The sequence below is a fragment of the Delphinapterus leucas genome, chromosome 7 (genome assembly GCF_059928025.1).
Source record: "Delphinapterus leucas isolate spDelLeu-1000000601 "Yukka" chromosome 7, BTC_Dleu_Yukka2, whole genome shotgun sequence".
NCBI lineage: Eukaryota > Metazoa > Chordata > Mammalia > Artiodactyla > Monodontidae > Delphinapterus > Delphinapterus leucas.
This window is the reverse complement of record NC_143135.1, coordinates 2605695-2625185: the sequence shown is the minus strand read 5'-3', so window position 1 is coordinate 2625185 and position 19491 is coordinate 2605695. Positions and strand designations below refer to the sequence as shown.

At 54.2% G+C, this 19491-nt stretch overlaps 1 protein-coding gene across 3 annotated transcripts; it reads right to left on the bottom strand.

Moving 5' to 3' along the window:
* Positions 1-547: 547 nt before the first annotated feature.
* Positions 548-17618, bottom strand: DHCR7 (7-dehydrocholesterol reductase). 3 transcript variants are annotated; one of them, XM_022591122.2, is made up of 9 exons: positions 17495-17618; positions 12335-12464; positions 9859-9956; positions 9072-9294; positions 7527-7617; positions 6552-6765; positions 4507-4711; positions 4208-4339; positions 548-1398 (listed from the first exon to the last, which is right to left on the bottom strand). In XM_022591122.2, exons 2-9 carry the CDS (start codon positions 12359-12361, stop codon positions 934-936), a joined length of 1455 nt encoding a protein of 484 aa, XP_022446830.1. In that variant the 5' UTR covers positions 12362-12464; positions 17495-17618; the 3' UTR covers positions 548-933. The 3 variants fall into 3 exon arrangements, with proteins under 3 accessions (XP_022446830.1, XP_089770476.1, XP_022446832.1); XM_089914350.1 differs by lacking the exon at positions 17495-17618 and adding an exon at positions 10060-10076 and having other exon boundaries at positions 12335-13467; XM_022591124.2 differs by lacking the exon at positions 17495-17618 and having other exon boundaries at positions 12349-13467.
* Between the last annotated feature and the right edge of the window lie 1873 nt (positions 17619-19491).

The following is a 19491-nucleotide window of genomic DNA, read 5'->3' as shown; positions in this document are numbered from 1 at the left end:
CACTACTGAAGCCCACGTGCCACAACTACTGAAGCCTGCGCACCTAGAACCCGTGCTCCGCAACAAGAGAAGCCACTGCAGCGAGAAGCCCGTGCACTGCAATGAAGAGTAGCCCCCACTCGCCGCAACTAGAGAAAGCCCGCGCACAGCAATGAAGACCCAACACAGCCAAAGATAAATAAGTAAATTGAAAAAAAAAAACAAAAAACCAGAATACTTACGGGTCAAGGAGTGTGCCCAAGGTAAGAAAACACGTGAAGGGTGTCCCGTCCCCGAGGCTGGGGTTCAGGTCTCCTTGGGGAAGGCTTGGGTGAGGCCCCCGGATGGTGTGGCCAAGTTCTCTGGGTTGCCTGGGCCAAGTCTGTACAAGAACCAGAACCAGAAGATGCCCCTACTCATGTAGCATCCCTTAGCGCCCTCTACAGACAAATGTAACGAGGTGCACGTGCAAAGGAGAGAAGTCTGAAGGGCACAGCTCACTACCGCAGAGCAGGTGATGCAGGCTGCACCTGGAGCTGAAAGGCAGTCAATTGATAACTGGCACAGCTTACGTGTCCACTTCTACTTTATTTAGCAAGAGTAAGGGCAGGACTGACCACGGGGGCTGGAAGACATCCCGTTCAGTGTCGGACTCCTGCTGTCTGGGCAGCGGGCGGCTCAGACCCCAGAGAAGAAACAGCGTCATCTGTGAGCCAGCCAGGTCATCCTCCCACCCTGGGGACACTGCACGGAGAAAGCTGGTCACTTCTGCTGGCGAGAAGGCAGTCGGTGTAAGCCCCCGGAATTCCACTCAGGACAAGTGCCGGGCTGTTTGCATTTTACAGGTGAGGACGCAGAGGCTCCTGGAGTGCGGCGCGGAGATCCTGCTGCCCCAGAGGACCTGACTCCAGCTCTCCTCCCTGCCCCGCTGGGGGCTCCTCCCGGGGCAGCCCTTTAGAAGATTCCGGGCAGCAGGCGGTAAGGCACGGCGGCCGTGTAGCGCTCCCAGTCGCGGCCGTACTTGTTAGCACAGCGGTGCTCGTCCCGTAGGCAGCGGTGGGTCAGCAGGATGGCCATGTAGATGATGTAGAAGTAGGGCAGGAGGTGGCCGCCACCACAGGCTAGGCAGTACGCCAGGCTGCCCATCAGGTCGCCGGTGTAGTTGAAGTGGCGGGCCATGCCCCAGAAGCCGGACACCAGCAGCTTGCTGCGGTGCTTCTGCTCATTGGCCGACGTGAAGGAACACTCGATGACCCTGGGCTTCCTGCCCCAGATCACGCAGCGCCCGTCCGTGCGGCGGAAAAGGTCCTTCTGATGGTTGGCCATCCGGAAGATGTAGTAGCCCAGCAGGCCCAGCAGCAGGACGCCCAGGGAGTAGCGGGTGGGCAGCTGCACGGGGTGGTACACCAGGTACAGACCCTGCAGAGCGAGCGGGAGAGGTCAGCGGGCTGAGCGGGACCGCGGGCTCGGGAGCACGGCCTGGGTTCAAACCCCTGCTGTGCACCTGACCGGCTGCCCCCGTGCCCCGCCTCAGTTTCCTCTCCTGTAAATAGAAGCGCCTGCCTCGGAGGGTTGCTGTGGGATCAGACAAGTAAATATGCAAATTTGCATATCCACCTACCTACCCACCTAGCTACCTTCCTATCTATCTACACATACATACATACACATGTATATCATATATAGTATACATATTATATAACAATATTACAAGTATTATTTGAATATAATATTGTGATGGTTAATTTAATGTGTCACATTGGCTAGGCCACGGGACCCAGACGCTTGGTCAAACGTTAGTTGTTACGAAGGTATTTTTTAGATGGGATTAATGTTTCCAATTAGACTGAATGAAGCAGACCACCCTCCGCAATGTAGGTGGGCCTCGTCTAATCGGTGGAAGGCCCTAAGAATAAAAGAGTCCCTGGAATAAGAGTGAATTCCACCAGCAGACGGCCTTCAGACCCAGCTGCAATACCAACTCTTCCCTGGACCTCCAGCCTGCTGGCTGCCCTGAAGATTTTGGACTTGAATGCACCAGAGTCACGTAATCAAATAAACACACATACGTGTGTGTGTGTGTGTGTGTGTGTGTGATCTACTGCCAATGCTTTGCATGCTTGGAAAGCGGTGTTCACAAAATCAGGGAACCAGTGAGCCTGCAACCAGCCAAGCAGAGAAATGAGTCCAGAGGGTCCGTCCAGAGGATCCAGCGTGGGGACCAGAGTCCAGAACTGGTGGCCCCAGCCCAGGGCTCTCTCCCCTCAAGCCTGCTCACCCTGCTGTGATTTTCCTGCTCTCCCAGCGATCCTGCTTCACGCTGCCACACAGGGCAGTCAGCCAGGTACCACGGGCCCCGTTATCACCGCCTGCAGGACTGGCTGCAACCACTCGCCACCTGCCTGTGCACACCCTGGCCAGCCGACAAGGTCTGTCAGCATTGGTCCTCTCCACTCCTGCACGTCCTGTTTAAGGCAGGCCACCGCTAACCACTCAAGTGCCCTAGAACCTGCTCTTTCCCCCACCGCCACACCTCTTCATACCTGCTCACAGAACGAGCAGGTGCCCTAGAACCTGCTCTTTCCCCCACCGCCACACCTTTTCATACCTGCTTACAGAACGGGCAGGTGGGCATCTGGCCAGGCCTCTGAAGCAGCCACCCTACACAGGAGCCCGCATGCCACGCAGAGGAAAGCAGGGCTGTTCTCTGTGAGCTGGGAGGGGTGCGGGGGGCTTCATGATGAGGCCTCTCCCCTATCCCCCAACAGCCTCAGAACATGGCGGTGCAGGAACGAGGATGCCCAGCCCTAACAGAGGTGATGTCCGCCCTGCTTTTTCAGAGATGCTCAGGGACGAGCTCAAGGCCCCCTCCCCCGGCTGGCAGCCCTACAGAGGTGCAAACCCAGGTCCCTCGGGCTCCCCAGTTGAGGTTTCTACCCTCGACTCTGCAGCGTGTGCTGAGGCTCTCCTGGGGACCCGGCCTGATTCATTACTCGTGGGAACTTTTCCCGGAGCCTGTGCCCCCCAACCCCCAGCAACCTCTTCTCTCCTGGAACACTCCCCTCTTGTAGGCCTCCCACCCGGTGCTGGCCTCTGATCCTCCAGCCTCCAATCGGGCAAGGCTTCCTGCCACCCCCATGTCCTGTGTCCCAGCCACGATGAACTGTCTCATGCCTTAAATGCCCCCCTCTGCCCTCTCCCCCACCCTGATATATTCCCCACTCCACCTTTCTGGAATGTTCTTACCCTCAGGCTCATCATTCTGCTCTCAGCCTGGCTGTGACCCCCATCTACTGGCTGGGGGCTCCTCCTTGGCCCTCTCTCAGGGGTCACACCCCACTTCCTGTCCAGCTCCCCCTCCCCGCACTGGACTGCCTGTGTCAGGGACTTTCCCTGCCAGCTGTGAGCTCCGAGAGCACAGGGCCCCCTGCATCTCCTCCACTCTTGCGTGTACATACTCAAAGCTTAAATGCAAATGACGGAAGGAAAGAAGGCCTCTCATCCTTTCAGCCTTGAGATTTGAACACACATGAATACAAATACCCACCTCCATCCACCCAGATCCCCCAAAGCGTTTCTTTTGACCCAAAGTTTACTCCGTATCATCTTCTTCTCTCAGTCTATGGGCTGAGCTGTGTCCCCCAGATTCACATGTCGGAGTCCTGACACCCAGCATCCCAGAATGTGACTGTCTTTGGAGTTGCATGTCTTTCTTTCAAGAGGTGAGGAAGGTAAAATGCGGCCACTAGGGTGGGTCCTGATCCCACAGGACTGGTGTTCTTACAAGAGGAGGTCAGGACACAGACACACACAGAGGGACGATCCTGTGAGGACACAGGGAGGAGACGGCCGTCTACACGCCGAGGAGAGAGGCCTCAGGAGGACCAGCCCTGCCCACACCTGGGTCTCGGATTCCAGCCTCCAGACGGGGAGACAATGAACCCTGTTGTTTAAGCCGCCTGGTCCGTGGTATTTGTTACAGTGGCCTGTGCTGACTTGTACACTAAGCCTTCTCTTCTTCCTAAAACAGGGGAGCAGCCTCCCTTCTCCAGGTTCTGGCGCCACCCCACACCCCCAAAAAAAACAGACACTTGGGTGACGACAAGGCTCGGCATGTGCTCAGCTGTGTCTGCTCCGAGGGCAGCGCTGGGGGGGCCCGGGGACCTTACAGCTCAGTGCTGCTGTGCTGGGCATGCGTCACGGGGGGCTCCCTGCCCCTGCTTCTCACCTGCAACGTGTAGAGGTACGGCAGCCAGACACAGTCCCCCCAGCCCAGGTACCACCCAAAGTGGTCGTGGCAGATGTCAATGGTTTTCAGGTACCAGGTTTCGTTCCAAAAGAAGTCCAGCACATAGATGGCCTGCAACACAGAAGCGGCCGTGTACTGACCAGAGACGCATGGGAAGGGGGCCGACCCCCAGGTAAAGGTGGCAGATTACGGTCTTTTGAAAACTATCTGGCTTTCAGGCTTCCCCAGCGCCCACTGGGTGTCAGAGCTCCCACCCCGCTGGGCCACAGAGAGGCTACCTGCAGGACGTTGACCAAGACCATGGAGTTGGTCACGTGGCCATAGAGCTCCTGCTGCTTGGCTGCAAAGGACAGGTTGATGAGGGTCCAGGCGACGATCCCGGGGCGTCCATTGAAGAAGAGCTTGAAGTCAAACCACTCCCCAATTCGGGGGTTAAACTCAACGCCCATCATGTAGTTGTAAAGGAAATTGCCTGTGAATTTGCTTTAAAATACAAAGAACAGATGCGTGTCGTTAACGAGCGCATCTCACAAGTAGCCTACTCGGCTGGCACGGACGCAGGTGCTCAGCCCAGCCCGGGTACGGCAGGCCCAAGAGAGATGACCTGGGGGGAGACCTGCCGTGAACTGCAGGGATGCGGCAGGCAGAGGTCGCGTCAGCCTCCCTCTCTCCCCGCAGACTCGGTGCTTCACTCCTCGTTCACCTCTGGCCCTTGAGTTGCTTGTTCTGCTCCAAGGAAGGTGGGGAGACTGTATCTGTGCTTAAGCCTCCCTTGGGCCAGCACCCAGGGTCCTCCCTCCCCACTCCAGGCTCCCTGGAGGCACAGCACAGGTGAGCTGCCCAACTGGCTCGACTGGACAGAGATTTTATTCTGAAAGACTCACAGGGCATTCGGGTCTCCCGTGGGCAAGTGGAGTTATAAGTGATGCCAAGGTAGATGTGAAAAAAAGCACGCTGCTTAGAGCCGGGTGCCTGGCTCCAGGGCCCACACCCATCCCTTGCTGGGCAAGTTTAATGTTTCATTACCTTGGTTACCTGACCCATAGCCCTCTCCAGGAGTGATCAGAGAATCAGCCATGATAACCCATGTGGAGACCTTCATTAAGTATAACTTGCTGTACATACACAGGGATTTCGGTACTAGTCAGAGAAACATATTTTCGTGTCCATTTCCCTCAGTTAGGATAAGTAGAAAGAAGCCAAATATACAAAGTCTACAATAGGGGATGTGATTATAAAGCAGAGAAAATGATTTCCATGAGTCATAGAAGACCAGCCTCATTATTTGATAAAAAAAAAAAATCACACAAGCTCAAAGTACCACCAACCAAACACATTTCCTAAGAGTTTAGGTGTAACAGTTAAAGGAAACATACTTTATTTTCATTTGGACCCCCAAACTAAAATGTAAGCACCCCGAGAATAAGCATCTTGTTTACACCTAAAGCCCCACTGCCTACACCTGTCTACAGGAGGAACCCAACAAACATCTCTTGATGAATGGACGGATGTAAGGAGGCGGGGAGGGAGGGATGGGGGGATAAGTGGATGGATGGATAAGCGGATGGATGGATAAATGGATGGATGGATGAATGGGCTGGATGAATGGGTGCATGGGTGAATGGATGGATACAGGGAGACAGGAAGGGAGGGAGGGAGGGAGGGGTGGAGGAAGGGATGGGGGATGGATAGATGGGTAGGTGGTTGGATGGGGAGATGGATGGATGAATGGATGGATGGGTGGATGGGTGCACTGGTAGGTGGATGGATGGATGAGTTGGATGGGTGGATGGATGGACAGATGGGTGGAAGGGTGGGTGGATGAATGGATGAAGAACTGGATATATGGATAGATGAAGGAGAGATGGATGCATGGTTGATAACTATCCAACCCAGGGCCCCATGAGAATGGACACCAATCAGTAAGGCTCTCCCTGGGAAGTTCTTACATTAAAGCCACTGAGAAAACAGGACTCCTCACTAAGACCGTTTCAGGCCACATTGACGTTCCAGAAAAAGAGGTGATGGATTGCCTTTGCCGCCCGACCAGAAGCTGCCTTTTCCACCCCCCTGCTTCCTGACAGCCCTACACGACACAGCTCGGCCACCAGGGATGGACTCGGCCATCTTCAACTGCATCCTCCCTAAGGCGGGAGAAGCCACCCAGACATTTGGAAAGGATGCTTCCCAGAGTCCATCAGGTTCCTTTAAGCTCCTCCTTCAAGGATTCTCAATCCTCAGGGCTCTGCAACCTCCCAGCCCAAGGTAACAGAAAAAGGCACCTACTCTCCATCTTGGGCTCGACCGGCCGCTGAGGACATACCAGTCTCGGGCATCGGTGGGGAAGAAGTAGCCCTTGATCATGGCGAAGGTGGAGACGGCGTAGCCCAGAATGTTGGCACACCAGAGCAGCGGGATCCAGTTGTCAAAGATGATGGTGGGAGAGAAGCAGGCGAGGAGGTAGGAATTAGCAAACCAGAGGAGATGCGTGATGAGCCAGGCTTGTAGGCCGTTGATCTCATACTTGTTGACGATTCCTGCAGAGGGAAGAGGGCAGATTGGAGGCGTTCTCCCAGCTGTAACAGCTCCTGGCTCCGGCCCTGCCGCCTTTCTGGGCCTCAGCTGCCGGGGTCTCCAGACCCCAGGCTTGACAGCCAGTCGGCTGCTGCTGCAATTCGGGCCCCTAGGGTCAAAATGCCCGCGGTACACCTCACGCTGTGAGCTGGGGACTAACCGCTCCTGCTTGCCGAGGTCCTGGAAGGGTGAGAGGGTGCAGAATGTCTGGAACCAGCCAGAGGCTGAGTCACCAGCCTGCAGTTTGCCGGAGGCTGGGGCTGAGCCACAGCAGAAGCGGACGAGCGTCCCCTAGGGTACCTGGCGGGGGATCCAGCAGCCTCCCTGAGGGACCAGGTGCTCTCTGTGTGCTGGGGTGGGGTCTCAGTGACTGCGGGGAATGAATGGGCCAGGCAGCCCCAAGGACCCCTTAACAAAAGCCCCGCCCCGCCAGGTGCCCCTGGGGGAATCGAAGTATCGCCGCCGGGGAGATGCTCCGTGAGCCCAGCTACACAGCCAGTGTGGGGCAGGGCGCGTTCCGTTCCCCGACTGACAAGGTGACTTCCCACCTCGAATCTGGGGCGGTCCCGGGGTGTGGAAATTCCCAAGCAAAGTTTTTACTTTGTCCGGGGGCAGCCTTTGGGATGGAAGCTGCACGGGGGCGGGGGTGGGGGGAGGCCCCGTGAGATGAAGGGAGGGCAGAGCTGGCACAGGTGGTGGGCAGCAGGGGCGGGGCCCGGCTTACCTGCAGGAGTCATGGCGCCCTCCTGAACGCCCCCCACGTAACCCGGCAGAAACTTGTGGCAGAAGTCAGGAAGCAGCACGTACAGAAGCACCTGAGCCACAGAGATTTTCCGCTAAATCCCCTGTGAGCTGGGGGGGCCTGGCTGTGCTTCGACACAGCCGTGCTTTATTAACCGAGATGATAAATGGGAAGGCAGGAAGGAATGGGAGAGAGCCTACTCATAGCCAGCTATTTCTTCCAGAAGAGTCTATAGCTCCGGGAGCTCTGGCTGCAGGCTGACTGCGGGCTTTGAAGGGGGCCCTGAACAGGAAACTCATCACTACTCAGAGCGCCCAAGCCGTCTCCCCACGGGACTCGGCCACTCCCCTCGGGACAACCCACTAGTTCACATTCTGTACGACTCACCCTTTGAAAGTGTTCGCCGAAAGTGTTCAGTGCGCTCCCAAGCTCGTGCAGCCCTCCCCAATGTCTAATTATAGGACAGTTTCACCCCCCCAAAAGGGAACCCCACACCCACAAGCAGTCACTCCCCTCGGCCCCTGCCCATCAGCCCCTGACAACCACTAACCCACTTTCTGTCTCTATGGATTTGCCTACCCTGCACTTTTCACATAAACAGAATCAGACAGGATTTGTCCCTTCGTTGCTAATTTCTTTCACTGAGCATCATGTTCTGAAGGTCCGTCCACGCTGTAGCCTGTCAGACCTTCCTTCCTTTTCACGGCAGAACACCAGCCCACCACGTGGATGCACCACATTGTGTGTGTCCGTATCTGTCGATGGACACGTGGGTTGTTTCTGCCTTTAGGCTCTACTGTGACTCTCGCTGCTCTGAATCACTTTTTACCCAAAGGGACCAAGAGACCTGAAATGAGAGGGAATCTGAAGCTCGAAAGCTGGGAATGTGGGGAGAAACAGCTAGTAGTGGTCAAAGCCTTCCTTCAGGGCAGGAAACCCCAGGGCGGGGAGGGTGTGGCATCTCACAGCACCGTTTCCCTGGAAACCTCCTGGGTTCAGATAATAAACACCACCTGCTCACCAAGTTCATGGTGCAGACAGCCTTCTGATGAACTCCTTCTGGTTGGGAGGCCAGTGGGGTCACAGCAGAGCCAAGGCTGTCCTTGGCCAGGTCTGTGCAACCACCTGCTGGGGACACAGCCTTGGCTTTGCTGAGACCGAGAGCGGCCCTTTAGGATAAGCTCCCCATTGTGCGTGGGGCTTCCCTGGTGGGCCACGACCTCACGCTTTGCCACGGGGTCCTGCTTCCTGCTCAGCAGGTCCCCGCAGGGCTGGGCACAGCCCTGAACCTCGAGGAGGCTCAGCGGAAAGCGAGTCGGACACTGAAATGCCACCAGGTGCCCTTGATCTGAAGACAGAGCTAAGTCCGTCGGGCTGCAGGTGATTCCCTGCTGGGTCCCGGGAATGAGGACGCCAGTGTGAGCCAGGACTCCACCCCTGACAAGGGGCCAGGACTGTCCCGGCAGGAGGGGACGCTCTGCAGAGGCGGAGCCCCGACCATGGTGGCCAGAGGCCGGGAGGGCTGACCTGGAACGTGACCCATGCCACGTAGATCTGGGCCGCTTTCGTCGTCACAGGTGGCGTCTTGGCCCAGATGTCCGAGAGTCGAGCCCGCCCGGTGGCGATGTCCACCAAGGGGGCCGTCAGGGAGCAGCTGTACTGGTCACAGGCCATGATGAAATAGTACACGATGAAGGGTGCAAACAGCAGCAGGAAAGTGACGCTTGCCAGGGAAAACCAGTCCACCTCCCTGTGGGGCGGACGGACGGTAGGAGGTCATGTGGCGCCCTCCTGACCCTCCGACCCGACGCACGGGATGCTCTGCTCCACGTGCAAAGCCGCCAGTGCTTCCCAAGAGAAGGCTGTCAGCTCGCAGCGCAAAGGCCCCCACTGCCTGGGGAAGGCACCCCACCTGCATGCTCCACTGAAGGCCGACAGACCCGTGGGCACCCCCAGAAAGCCCAGGGCCCAGGGCACGAAAGGCAGAAGGCCTTTCACAACCCAGGTGGCCAGAGGCTTCCCGTTCTGGGCCATGGGGGACATTCACCAAGTCCCCAGCACTCTATGGCTCGACAACCATGACCCCCATGTGCTACACAGTGAGGGCGGTACGAGGGCACCAGCTGTCCTTGGAATCCGTTTTTAGTTTCTTCTTCTTGTAATTCCTCGCTCTCTGAAAGGGGAAACCGCTACTAATGATAACCTTGCTGATAAAAAGAATTTTTTAAATAGGTTCACGAAATCCCAAAGGCTGGCAACCTCTCACTGAGATTCCACTTTACTTTCTAGCTGGGAAGACGGGTGAGAGCCTTACCAGGCACGGCCCCACTGCCCGTGGGTCGCAGCCTTGCTGATGCTGCCAGGACTCTCGGTTTTGGGGTCGTTGGATTGCGACTTTGCAGCCATTGGGCCCTGAGGGAAGGAGACACTGCGTTCAGATCGTCCCGTGACAAACGGACACTGCACCTCCCTGCCACTGTTCACAGGCCCCACAGGGCTGGCCTCCTTCATTCACCTATTCTTTATCTTGTCCTAGATGGGAGATTCCAGGCAGGAAAGAGATCAGTGCATCTTAGACTCACTCCTGGAACCCGCAATAACCTCCCACATGGCCCTACTTCTGCTCTTGCCTGTCTCAATTCATTTTCCAACGACAGCAGAACATCCTTCTTACTACGTGAACCCGGACGCCTGTGGCTCAGAACCCTCCCACAATGTGCTCCTTCCTCCCCTCTTCCCCACTCTCCCTTCATACCCTCTGCTCCAGGCACAAGGAGGTCTCTACCAATCCTTTTTTTTTTTAATTTTATTTATTTATTTGTTATAAGCAGGTTCTTATTAGTTATCTACTTTATACATATTAGTGTATACATGTGAATCCCAATCTCCCAGTCCATCACACCACCACCACTACCCCCACCTCCCCTGCCACTTTCCCCCCTTGGTGTCTGTACGTTTGTTCTCTACATCTGTGTCTCTATTGCTGCCTTGTAAAGTGGTTCATCTGTACCATTTTTCTAGATTTCCCTACCAATCCTTAAACGTGGTTTATCTTGTTCATGACACCTGCTACTTCTCAGCTTAGAACACGCTTTACAGGTCTCCTCATTCAGGTTTCATATAAAATGTCCCCTCCTCAGTATATGACTTATTATTTTTCCTGGAGTTAATGGTTTCCTCACTTTTTCCATTTTCTAAGGTTCCTATGCATCTATCACTAACATTTTTTTCTGAATGCTCTAACAGAGCTATCATACATATTAATAATTTTTCTACATACTCCCAACACAATTTATCATTTCCATTCCTCTCTCCCACCCATAGCCACTCATCTTGTACCAACATATAAGCCAACCAGTGGTCATAATATGGGGGAAGCAGTGACATCTCCACATCTAGAACAAGTTCACAATTGTCAAGGTTCAAAATATCAGGCATTAAAAAAAAGATGATCTTAAAAGCTTTCAGAAAAAAAATCCAGCATTAAGAGTCACGCTAGCAGCAAGCTGGATTCTAGAAAACAAGGGTGGAAAACTCAAAATTCTGACGGAAACTTATTTCAACCTACAATTCTATTCCCAGGTTAACTATTATTCAGAGAAGACACAGGATCCAAGAAAGCTGCTAAAGAAATGCCCAGTGAAAGGACAAGAGGAAGTCCCCAGATAACAGCTGAGCAGTGGACCAGACAGTAACCAATCCACACCGGCACCAGATGAATGGCTACGGGGGTGAGGGAGGAGTGGAAATGACACATTTTGTTGTGTTCGAGTGTGTAGAAAAATCATTGATATGTATGATGGCTCTGTTAAAACATGCAGAAAAAAAATTAGTGATAGATACATAGAAACCTGAGTATATGGAAAAAGTGAGGCAACCATTAACTCCAGAAAGATTAAAAAGCCATACAAAGGGGGAAAAAAGCCCAAACCATAATGATAGTACATTACTTGGCTTAACAGTAAATAATAATAACTTTGCCAGAACCACGTAAACTCTGATTACTGACTGACTACTAGATGTATAGAAGGAAACGTGTAAAACTGGGAGTGCTGAAAGGAAATGGTTTAGATAGAAGCAGGTGAAAACCACACAAAAGTAGCTAAGAGAATGAAAAGTATTCGCTTCTGGGAAGTGAGGCTATGAGATGAGTCACGGAACTGTTCACTTTGTATATAAGCCTCTTAACACTGATTTTATTCTAAATGGGAACATGAATTACTTTAATACAACTGTGTGTTCATTTACAATTTTTCAGTAATGAAAACTGCAGCCACATCACTTAAGTTAATTTACACAGGTTAGTTTATGGAGCATCTGTGATGTACAAGGCAGGCTGAAGAGTTCTTTATGGGCGGGGACCACCCATCTTTACAGCCCCAAAACACAGAATACCGAGCCTGGTACATAGCAGCTACTCTGATCTAACGTGCTGGAAAGTTGCAAAAGGGCCAGAAATGTACAGGTTGAGAGCTAAATGTGGAAAGCCAAAAGGAAGAAGCGTATCTTCTAGGGATTAAAACAAGCCCAAATAATTATTCTGAGCTTATAATAGCGTTCATTCACCCCTCTGTCATAAGCACTGAAATTTTAATAAAGGTGTAAGTAACATCCTTGGCAGTAGATGGCTGAAAATAGGGCACAGGGTGGTATTCTGGATGTAATTTATTGTTTTGCTAAGAGTCAGACGAGAATTGATACCAGGAGCTGATGGACCAGCTGCCTTTACTTTTCCAAAGCTGAAAAGTCACTGCCTTTGCCCAGGAGCAGCAGTGCTGAGATGGGCTTACCTCCAACCTCTTACCAAGCGGTTTCATGGCAGAACGCAGGTTTTCCTTCTCGAACTGCCCCCTTTCAAGTCGCTAGATTCCCACGCTCCACAAGGCCTGCTTGATCCTTTTCAACCCGCTGAACAAAGTCCTGCAGGGGACACGAAGAGACTCAGGGGAACAAAGGGAGATAAGGACCCAGATGGTATTTTCTCGAGGCCCACCGCTGGGACCAAGTGAAAGGCGCAAGCTCAGCGCCTAGGGGTTCTAAAGCGCAAGAGGCCCCCACGGGTGGGGATCCCCCAGAAGAAGGCAATCTTATCACGCAGCTTCTCTGCCTGGCACCCACACCGTCTGCCGAAGAGTGAGCACTGATTAACAACGGGCAGAGCTGGATGGAGGGCTTCATGGAGGAGTTGTCTTGCAGATGAGCCTTAACACGGCAGACACAGAGCTGGTGAACAGCAACGAGCCAAAGCTGGCTTCTTTGCAGACTCACACCGGGCAGCGCACGTGCCTCTGAACCGTTTCTACAAGATCGACCCGGATCAAGCCCCGCTAGAGCCTGCACATTCCCACCGCACGTTCTAGGAGCCAGTGAGATCCCAAGAATACAGGGCATCACTGACAGTAATCTGGGCTCGGAGGCTGGTTCTCAGGAGACTTACTGGACCCGTGACCTTCCTGAGTGTCTTGGGGCATCAAAGCCCCCCCCCCCACACACACACAAACACACACGAGGTTCTGCACTTGTTGTTAAAGCTGGATAAAGGAGGTTTCGTGTCCACACCCAGGAAGGAACCAGGGAAATGCCTGGGGGCTTTCTGGCACCCTGGTCAGCTCCCTGGGCCGGATTTTGAGTTCCACAGGCCAAAGATAAAGGGATGTTTCTCCTGAGGGTTTGGGATGATGTAGTGTAAGCGCCTGACAGTAAGCATCCATGTCAAAAGCCATCCACCTTGAATAAACACATAGCCACCAGCAGAACCACCAGATAAGGATCGAGGCGTCCCCCAACCCACCAAGGGCCCTCATTCAGGAAGTCCGGGGTAACCTAGCGACTGACAGCTTGAGTAACCGCACTGCTCCCTTCCCACACCCTAATTCCTGTTCCTATGCTTTAAATTCACCAATAAAGAGTGACCCCCCGAAACCCTAGACACCCCGCCCTCACGCCCTCATAAAGGCAGCGTCCAGCCCCACACCCACACCCTCTTCCTACCCACAATCTGGCTGCGTGTACCCACAGGACCTGTGAGCAATAAATCTCGTTCCTCAACATTCCATGATGGTTTTTGCTGAAGGCGTCCTGCAATCATAGTGAGAACCTCAAGGGCAAGTCTGGCCACTACGTGGCCCCGGCGGGGGAGACGTCTGTGGGCTCCTCACAGCAAAGCAGTCCAGGTGAGTGCCTCCAATGTTCTGTAGCCGAGGACATCACCATCGACAGCTCGGGGTGCACACAACAGAAGGCTTAAGCCCCGTGGCAGTTCTTTCGGCACCTTGAGGGTTTGGTATTTGGAGATGCATCAGAGACCCAGGACCATGGCAGGGATGGGATGGCATGGTGAACCCCCAGGAGGTCCAGATGTCACCCTCAAGGCTGCAAGTTCTCCGCTAGGCTTGGTTTCCTCACCCGCAAAGTAACTTACTCTGTCGGGTAAATGAGGTCACGGGGCCAAGTGCTCAGAGCCCCACCCAAGCCCCATCAGAGTCCGCCCCAGAGAGTCGGCTACTGCCGACACCGCCACCAGCACCACCCAGGCCTCAGGAAGGCTCAGCGGGGCTCACACAGGACATCAGGGTGACGTTTGGCCTGTCAGAGGTCTAAGGGGGATGCACCTGTAAGGCCCAACCCCAGAGGATTCTGTTACCCACTGCACAGCTCATCACTCCTCAATGTAGTGGTTTAAAACAACAATCTTTCGGGACTTCCCTGGCGGTCCAGTGGTTAGGACTCCATGCTTTCACTGCTAAGGGCACAGGTTCAATCCCCAGTCAGGGAACTAAGATCCCACAAGCTGAGGGGTGCGGTCAAAACAAAACAAACAAACAGTCTTTCGTCCTTTGTTCCCATGGGTTGGGAATCTGGGGAGGCTGGCTAAGTAGCTATGGCCTGGGGTGTCCCGGAGCGGCGGTTCATCACGTGCTCGCTCGGTGTGGGCTAGCTTGGGCTTCCTCCCAGCATGGCGGACTCAAGGCAGTGGGAGGAGGTGCCCGAGCTGCCTTTTCTGCCCCGCGTCAGCCCAGCACATTCATCTGGCTACACTGAGTCACAAGCCCACCAGCTTTTAAGGGGAGGGGAAGCAGGCTCTGACTCCGGATGGGGAAGCCGCAGGGTATTAAAAGAACATGAGATACCGGATGATACAACCTATCATAGGTGGCGACTGTTTATTGAGCATCTACCAAGCTCCAAGCACCCATTAGCTCATAGAATTCCCACCCCAATCCTGGAGAGTTGCCGTCATTAGGCCCATTTTACGGATGAGGGGGCTGAGGCGAGGAAAGCGGAACAAGTTGCTAGCACAGACCTACAGGGATGGAGCTGGGTCTGCGGGCACGCCACCCTCTGTGACACACTTGGGAGGCTGTGGAGTAAAATTCAGAGTAGTGATGACGAGAGCCAATCTTTCTGAGTGCTGCGCCAGGTACTACCCTAACATACATACAGAAACATTTAGTTGGAATGTTACGGAACAGCAGGGCTTCTGTTTTGGAAATTTGTTAGTCCAAGGAGTGGTAGACACTGAAAAATACAGACATGCCCCAACTTGGACTTAAAGGAATGATACAATTCAGAACCGGTGAGAGCTGGGCAGCTGCTCTCCTGGTGGGAGAACAGTTTCAGAGGCCAGGTAGACCTTCAGGTTGACCCAGCATTTACTTGTACGAATTTATCCTGGGACACATACAGATGGCTGTGTAAACCCACAGGTGAGAGAAACACTGACACACCGGTGCAGGGGAATACTCACCAACTGTTAAAAAGAATGAGCTTAACGTGGAAAAAAGTTCCCTGGTATGTTACAGCACAAGGGCAAGCCGCAAGACGATCTATCACTAAAAAGCTATTCAAAAAGCCGTATACCCAAACCCTCAGTAGTGTGGGACATCCACGTGGGCTTTCCCCCCCGTCCCGCCTTCTCCTAGTTTTTCTAGTGGACACTTGTATAATAAAAGAATTTAACAACGATGAAATGACTTGTTGTAACAGCTCTTGGAGTCCTCAGAGCCACAATTCTGGAAACATCTGCGGCTCCCTCCGTGGTCAGGGAGGTCATCTGCTCTCAAGGCATAGCGGAGTGATTTCGGGGGTCATTCTTGCGTTTACTTGCAGCTTTTTTGCATCCCCCCCCCTCCGGGCCCTCTGCCGATGGTGTGGTCACTCCCTCAACTGGCACATGCAATTCACAAGCCTCAATTGACAAATGCAGAGGCTGCTCTTGGCACTGGACAGCTCTGGCCTGGCTTCTCTGGGGAGGGTTGAGGTCCTGGCTGGGGCACGGCAACCTGCTCCTGGGGCGCTTCTGAGGCCTCCAGAAATACATGTGAGCCCTGGAAGGAAATTCCAGAAACGCTGACCTCTAATTCGAAAGGGTAAACTGCAGCTTTGACTACAGATACAGGGTTTCTGTGTTTTGAAAGTTGCAAAATATACGCTCACTGTAACACCATCACTGCAACAGAAGTTTGAAAGTCAGACAACAAATCCCCTCAATCCAGCCCCTGGAGTCACTGAATTTTGCTGTGTATTCTCCGGATTGTCTCACGAGCTACTTGTCACACGATACACACCCACTCTCCCTCTTTTTTTTCCCCCAAAATCCGTTTACCTCTAAATTCTTTTGTAAGTTTGCTTCTTCACTCTCTCTGATCTTAGAAAGCAGCTTTCGACTAGGTAGATCTTCTACATAAATAGGTAGATCTGCTGCATAAATCTGCCACTTTTTTTTTTAGCAGCAGTAGTTACGTAAAAGGATTTTGTGGGAAGTTTTCCAAGAATTAATTGTGCATGGTTATTTCTGGGTTTCTGCCTGGCAAACCGTCCTGGTTTTTGAGTGGCGAGTGTCATGCAGGTGGGGTAACTCCATCCTCCTCAGGCCTGTTCCTGCCGCCTTCCTGGGGACCTTCAAGGTGCCTGGGGCTGCTCAACCATCACCTGGCCTCTGCAAACCCCAAGCTTCTCAGCTTCTCATCCCCACCCCCACCCTCCTACTAAATGCAGGCATTGCCGACGGGGCTATTCCCCCCAAACCAAAGTCATGTCGCCGGTGTCTCTGGGTTTGAACCCCGGCTCTGCCGCTAAGTACATGACTCTACATGTCACTTCACCTCTCGCGAGCCTCAGTCCCCTCATCTGTAAGATGGGGGCGATGCCAAGTACACACAGGTTGTTCTGAGAATTAAGGTCAAAGCACCCAGCCCAGTGCCGGACACTCAGGAGACACCCAGTAAATGGCAGGTCTCACACACCACTTTTGATAAACACGATTCCTCATTTCCAACTTTCCTGTCTCCTTTCTTTACCTTTTGTCGGAAATCTCACCAGAGCAATTCCTACCCTTAAAAACCTTTTTCATAAAATTATAAAATGTCCAGGAAAGGGGCAATACATCATTATTTAAGTTAGTCGGGAAGGCTGGAAAAGAAAAGAGGGAGCGTTTGGTCTTTTGTGAGCACTCCCTGCCCTGCCCGCCGTGCATCGACCCCCCCTCACCCCCCCATTAATCTATTCCTAGTAAAGCAATTCAGAGTCTCCTGCTACCTGCTCCCACCTTCTCGGTGAGCAAAGACAAATTATCCGCGTTTCCTCAACAGAAAACTGCATCCGCTCACGCGGGGCACCCGAGGAAGGAACCGGCCCACCCGGCCCAGGAAGCACCCACCTGGCTCCGCCCCGCCCCGGCTCCTCCGGGATCTCCCGACCACCGGGGGACGGAGCACCTCCGAAAGGCCGTCTTCGGGTGGCCAACCTGCGCCCCTAGATCTCCGGCCTCTGTTCACCTGCACGCACGCACCCCTGCCCACCTGAGCACGCATCTCCTCCTCGCCAGAGCACTAGCCCCCCTCCACGCTCCTGCGCGCACCCATCCCACCCCTGACCTGCGCACGCCCCCGGATCTGCTCGCCCCCCGCTCCCCTGCGCGCGTCTCACACTTGCGCAGCTGGCCCACTTACCAGAGCGCCAGTCTCCGCGTCCGGCTCCGCACCCGCTCCTACTCGCGCGCTCCAAGCCGGTCGTCCCAAGATGTGGCGTAATGGCAGACGACCAATCGGAGACGGGCCCTGTGAGGCCCGGCGCCCTCGCGCCCCGCGATTGGCCGCGGCGCCTCGCCCCACCCCCTGAGCTGACTCCTGGCCACCGCGCGCTCCATTCGGCAGCCGCTGGGCGCGAGATTGACGGCTGAGGGCCAGTCCCGCGCACAGCCTCCCTAAGGGCCGGGGAGCCCCGCCCAGGCTGGGGGGGTGGGGAGGGGGGTGGGGAGGGGGGGTGGGGAGGGGGGTGGGGAGGGGGGTGGGGAGGGGGGGTGGGGAGGGGGGTGGGGAGGGGGGTTCGCCCCCACCGGTGGTCGTGGGCAAGCGGCTTAGATCCCCAGCCTCAGTTTCCTCTTCTGCCAATGGGGCTTCAAAGGCGCGCAGCCCACGCTGAGCCTGTGGTGTACAGATTGCCGGGTCCACAACAACCCACAAAACAGACCAAAATCCCTGCTCTTGGGGCGCACGCGCGGTAGTGGTGGTGCGTAATCAATAAACAATCGGGCAGGCGTATAGGGTGTCAGATGGTGGAAAGTGGTGTGGAGAAGATCAAAGCAGGTTGTGTGGGTAGCAGTTTTATTCAGGGGTGTCAGGGAGAGCCCGCCGCTAGGAGGCCACCACTGGCCTTCCCCAGGAAGGGACCGGGAGGTGGAGTTTAGGGTGCGCTCACAGTGTGCAGGGCTGGGTGGAGAGAGAAGCTGAGTGGGGATGCGAGCAGCAGCTTAGGTCAACCACGTGGGGAAGCCCCCTAATAAGACAGCCCCTCAGAGTTGTCCCCTGGGCAGTGATAAGAGAAATGTTCACAGGTCAAGGTGTGAGGGAGTCATTCCGGCTTGTACGTGGTTCACCCTGAACTTCAGGCTCACCAAAACAGCCTGTTTGTGGCCTATTAAATGTGCGGTGTACACCTGCTTTAACCATTAAAGAAAAGAATGCGTTTAAAAAATCAAAAGGGAGTGACTATGGTTCAGGCATTTGAAATGGATCTGGGTGGCCTTTGTGGACATGGTTTCAGGCATGTTCCTACATGACTGAGAACTTGAATTTTCTGGACTGTGTCAGCCTCAAGGACACCACCAGCTGTTCTCAGAACAATAGCTGCTGGCTGCCCGCCGTAACCTTGAAAGGCTCAAGGTCTCCTCTTGTAACTATGCAACCATGTTGGACCCCAACCAATCCTTGCTTAACAAGCGCTCTTACTTCTTGCCAACTGCAATTTCAATTCTTAACAAGCAACTTTTCTCATTTTGGGGGGTTTTGCCTTTAGAAGCCTCTCCCATTTTGTAGTTTTAATCGCTTCTTTTTTTTTTTTTTTTTGCGGTACGCGGGCCTCTCACTGTTGTGGCCTCCACCGTTGCGGAGCACAGGCTCCGGACGCGCAGGCCCAGCGGCCATGGCTCATGGGCCCAGCCGCTCCGCAGCATGTGGGATCTTCCCAGACCGGGGCACGAACCCGCGTCCCCTGCATCGGCAGGCGGACTCTCAACCACTGTGTCACCAGGGAAGCCCTTAATCGCTTCTTGAATCAGCGTCTCCTGGGCTCTAATCCTCAGTTTGCCTCAAATAACACTCTTCTATTCCTCTTATAGGTTGGTTTATTGATTATTTCTGTGGACAGCAGGAATGGCCAAGCCTCCTTCATATACCCCTGCCCTAGCAAGGGCATGACCTTGGGTTGGGCAGCTGTGCAACCCAGGCAGCCCCTGGAGGGGAGGGGAGCTGAAGGTGTCTGCTGCTGACCCCAACTTCCGACATCTGGGGCATCGGCTTACTGGCAGAGAGATCTGGATGGCCATCTCTGTGTCCCTCACAGAGACATGTTTTTCCCCTGTAGTCTTTTATTTTGAAAATGTCCAACATGCAAACCAGTTGAATAAATAGTAAAGTGAACACCCGCAAACTTAGATTCAGCAGCCAAC

What these genes read in the sequence shown, in the direction of transcription:
- DHCR7 (XM_022591122.2), bottom strand. Translation starts at nt 12,361, where the DNA reads ATGAAACCGCTTGGTAAGAGGTTGGAG. An exon ending in GGGCGCCATGACTCCTGCAG is followed by an intron (nt 6,766 to 7,526) that starts GTAAGCCGGGCC and finishes TTCCCTCTGCAG; the next exon opens with GAATCGTCAACAAGTATGAG. An exon ending in TCTTGGTCAACGTCCTGCAG is followed by an intron (nt 4,340 to 4,506) that starts GTAGCCTCTCTG and finishes TCTGTGTTGCAG; the next exon opens with GCCATCTATGTGCTGGACTT.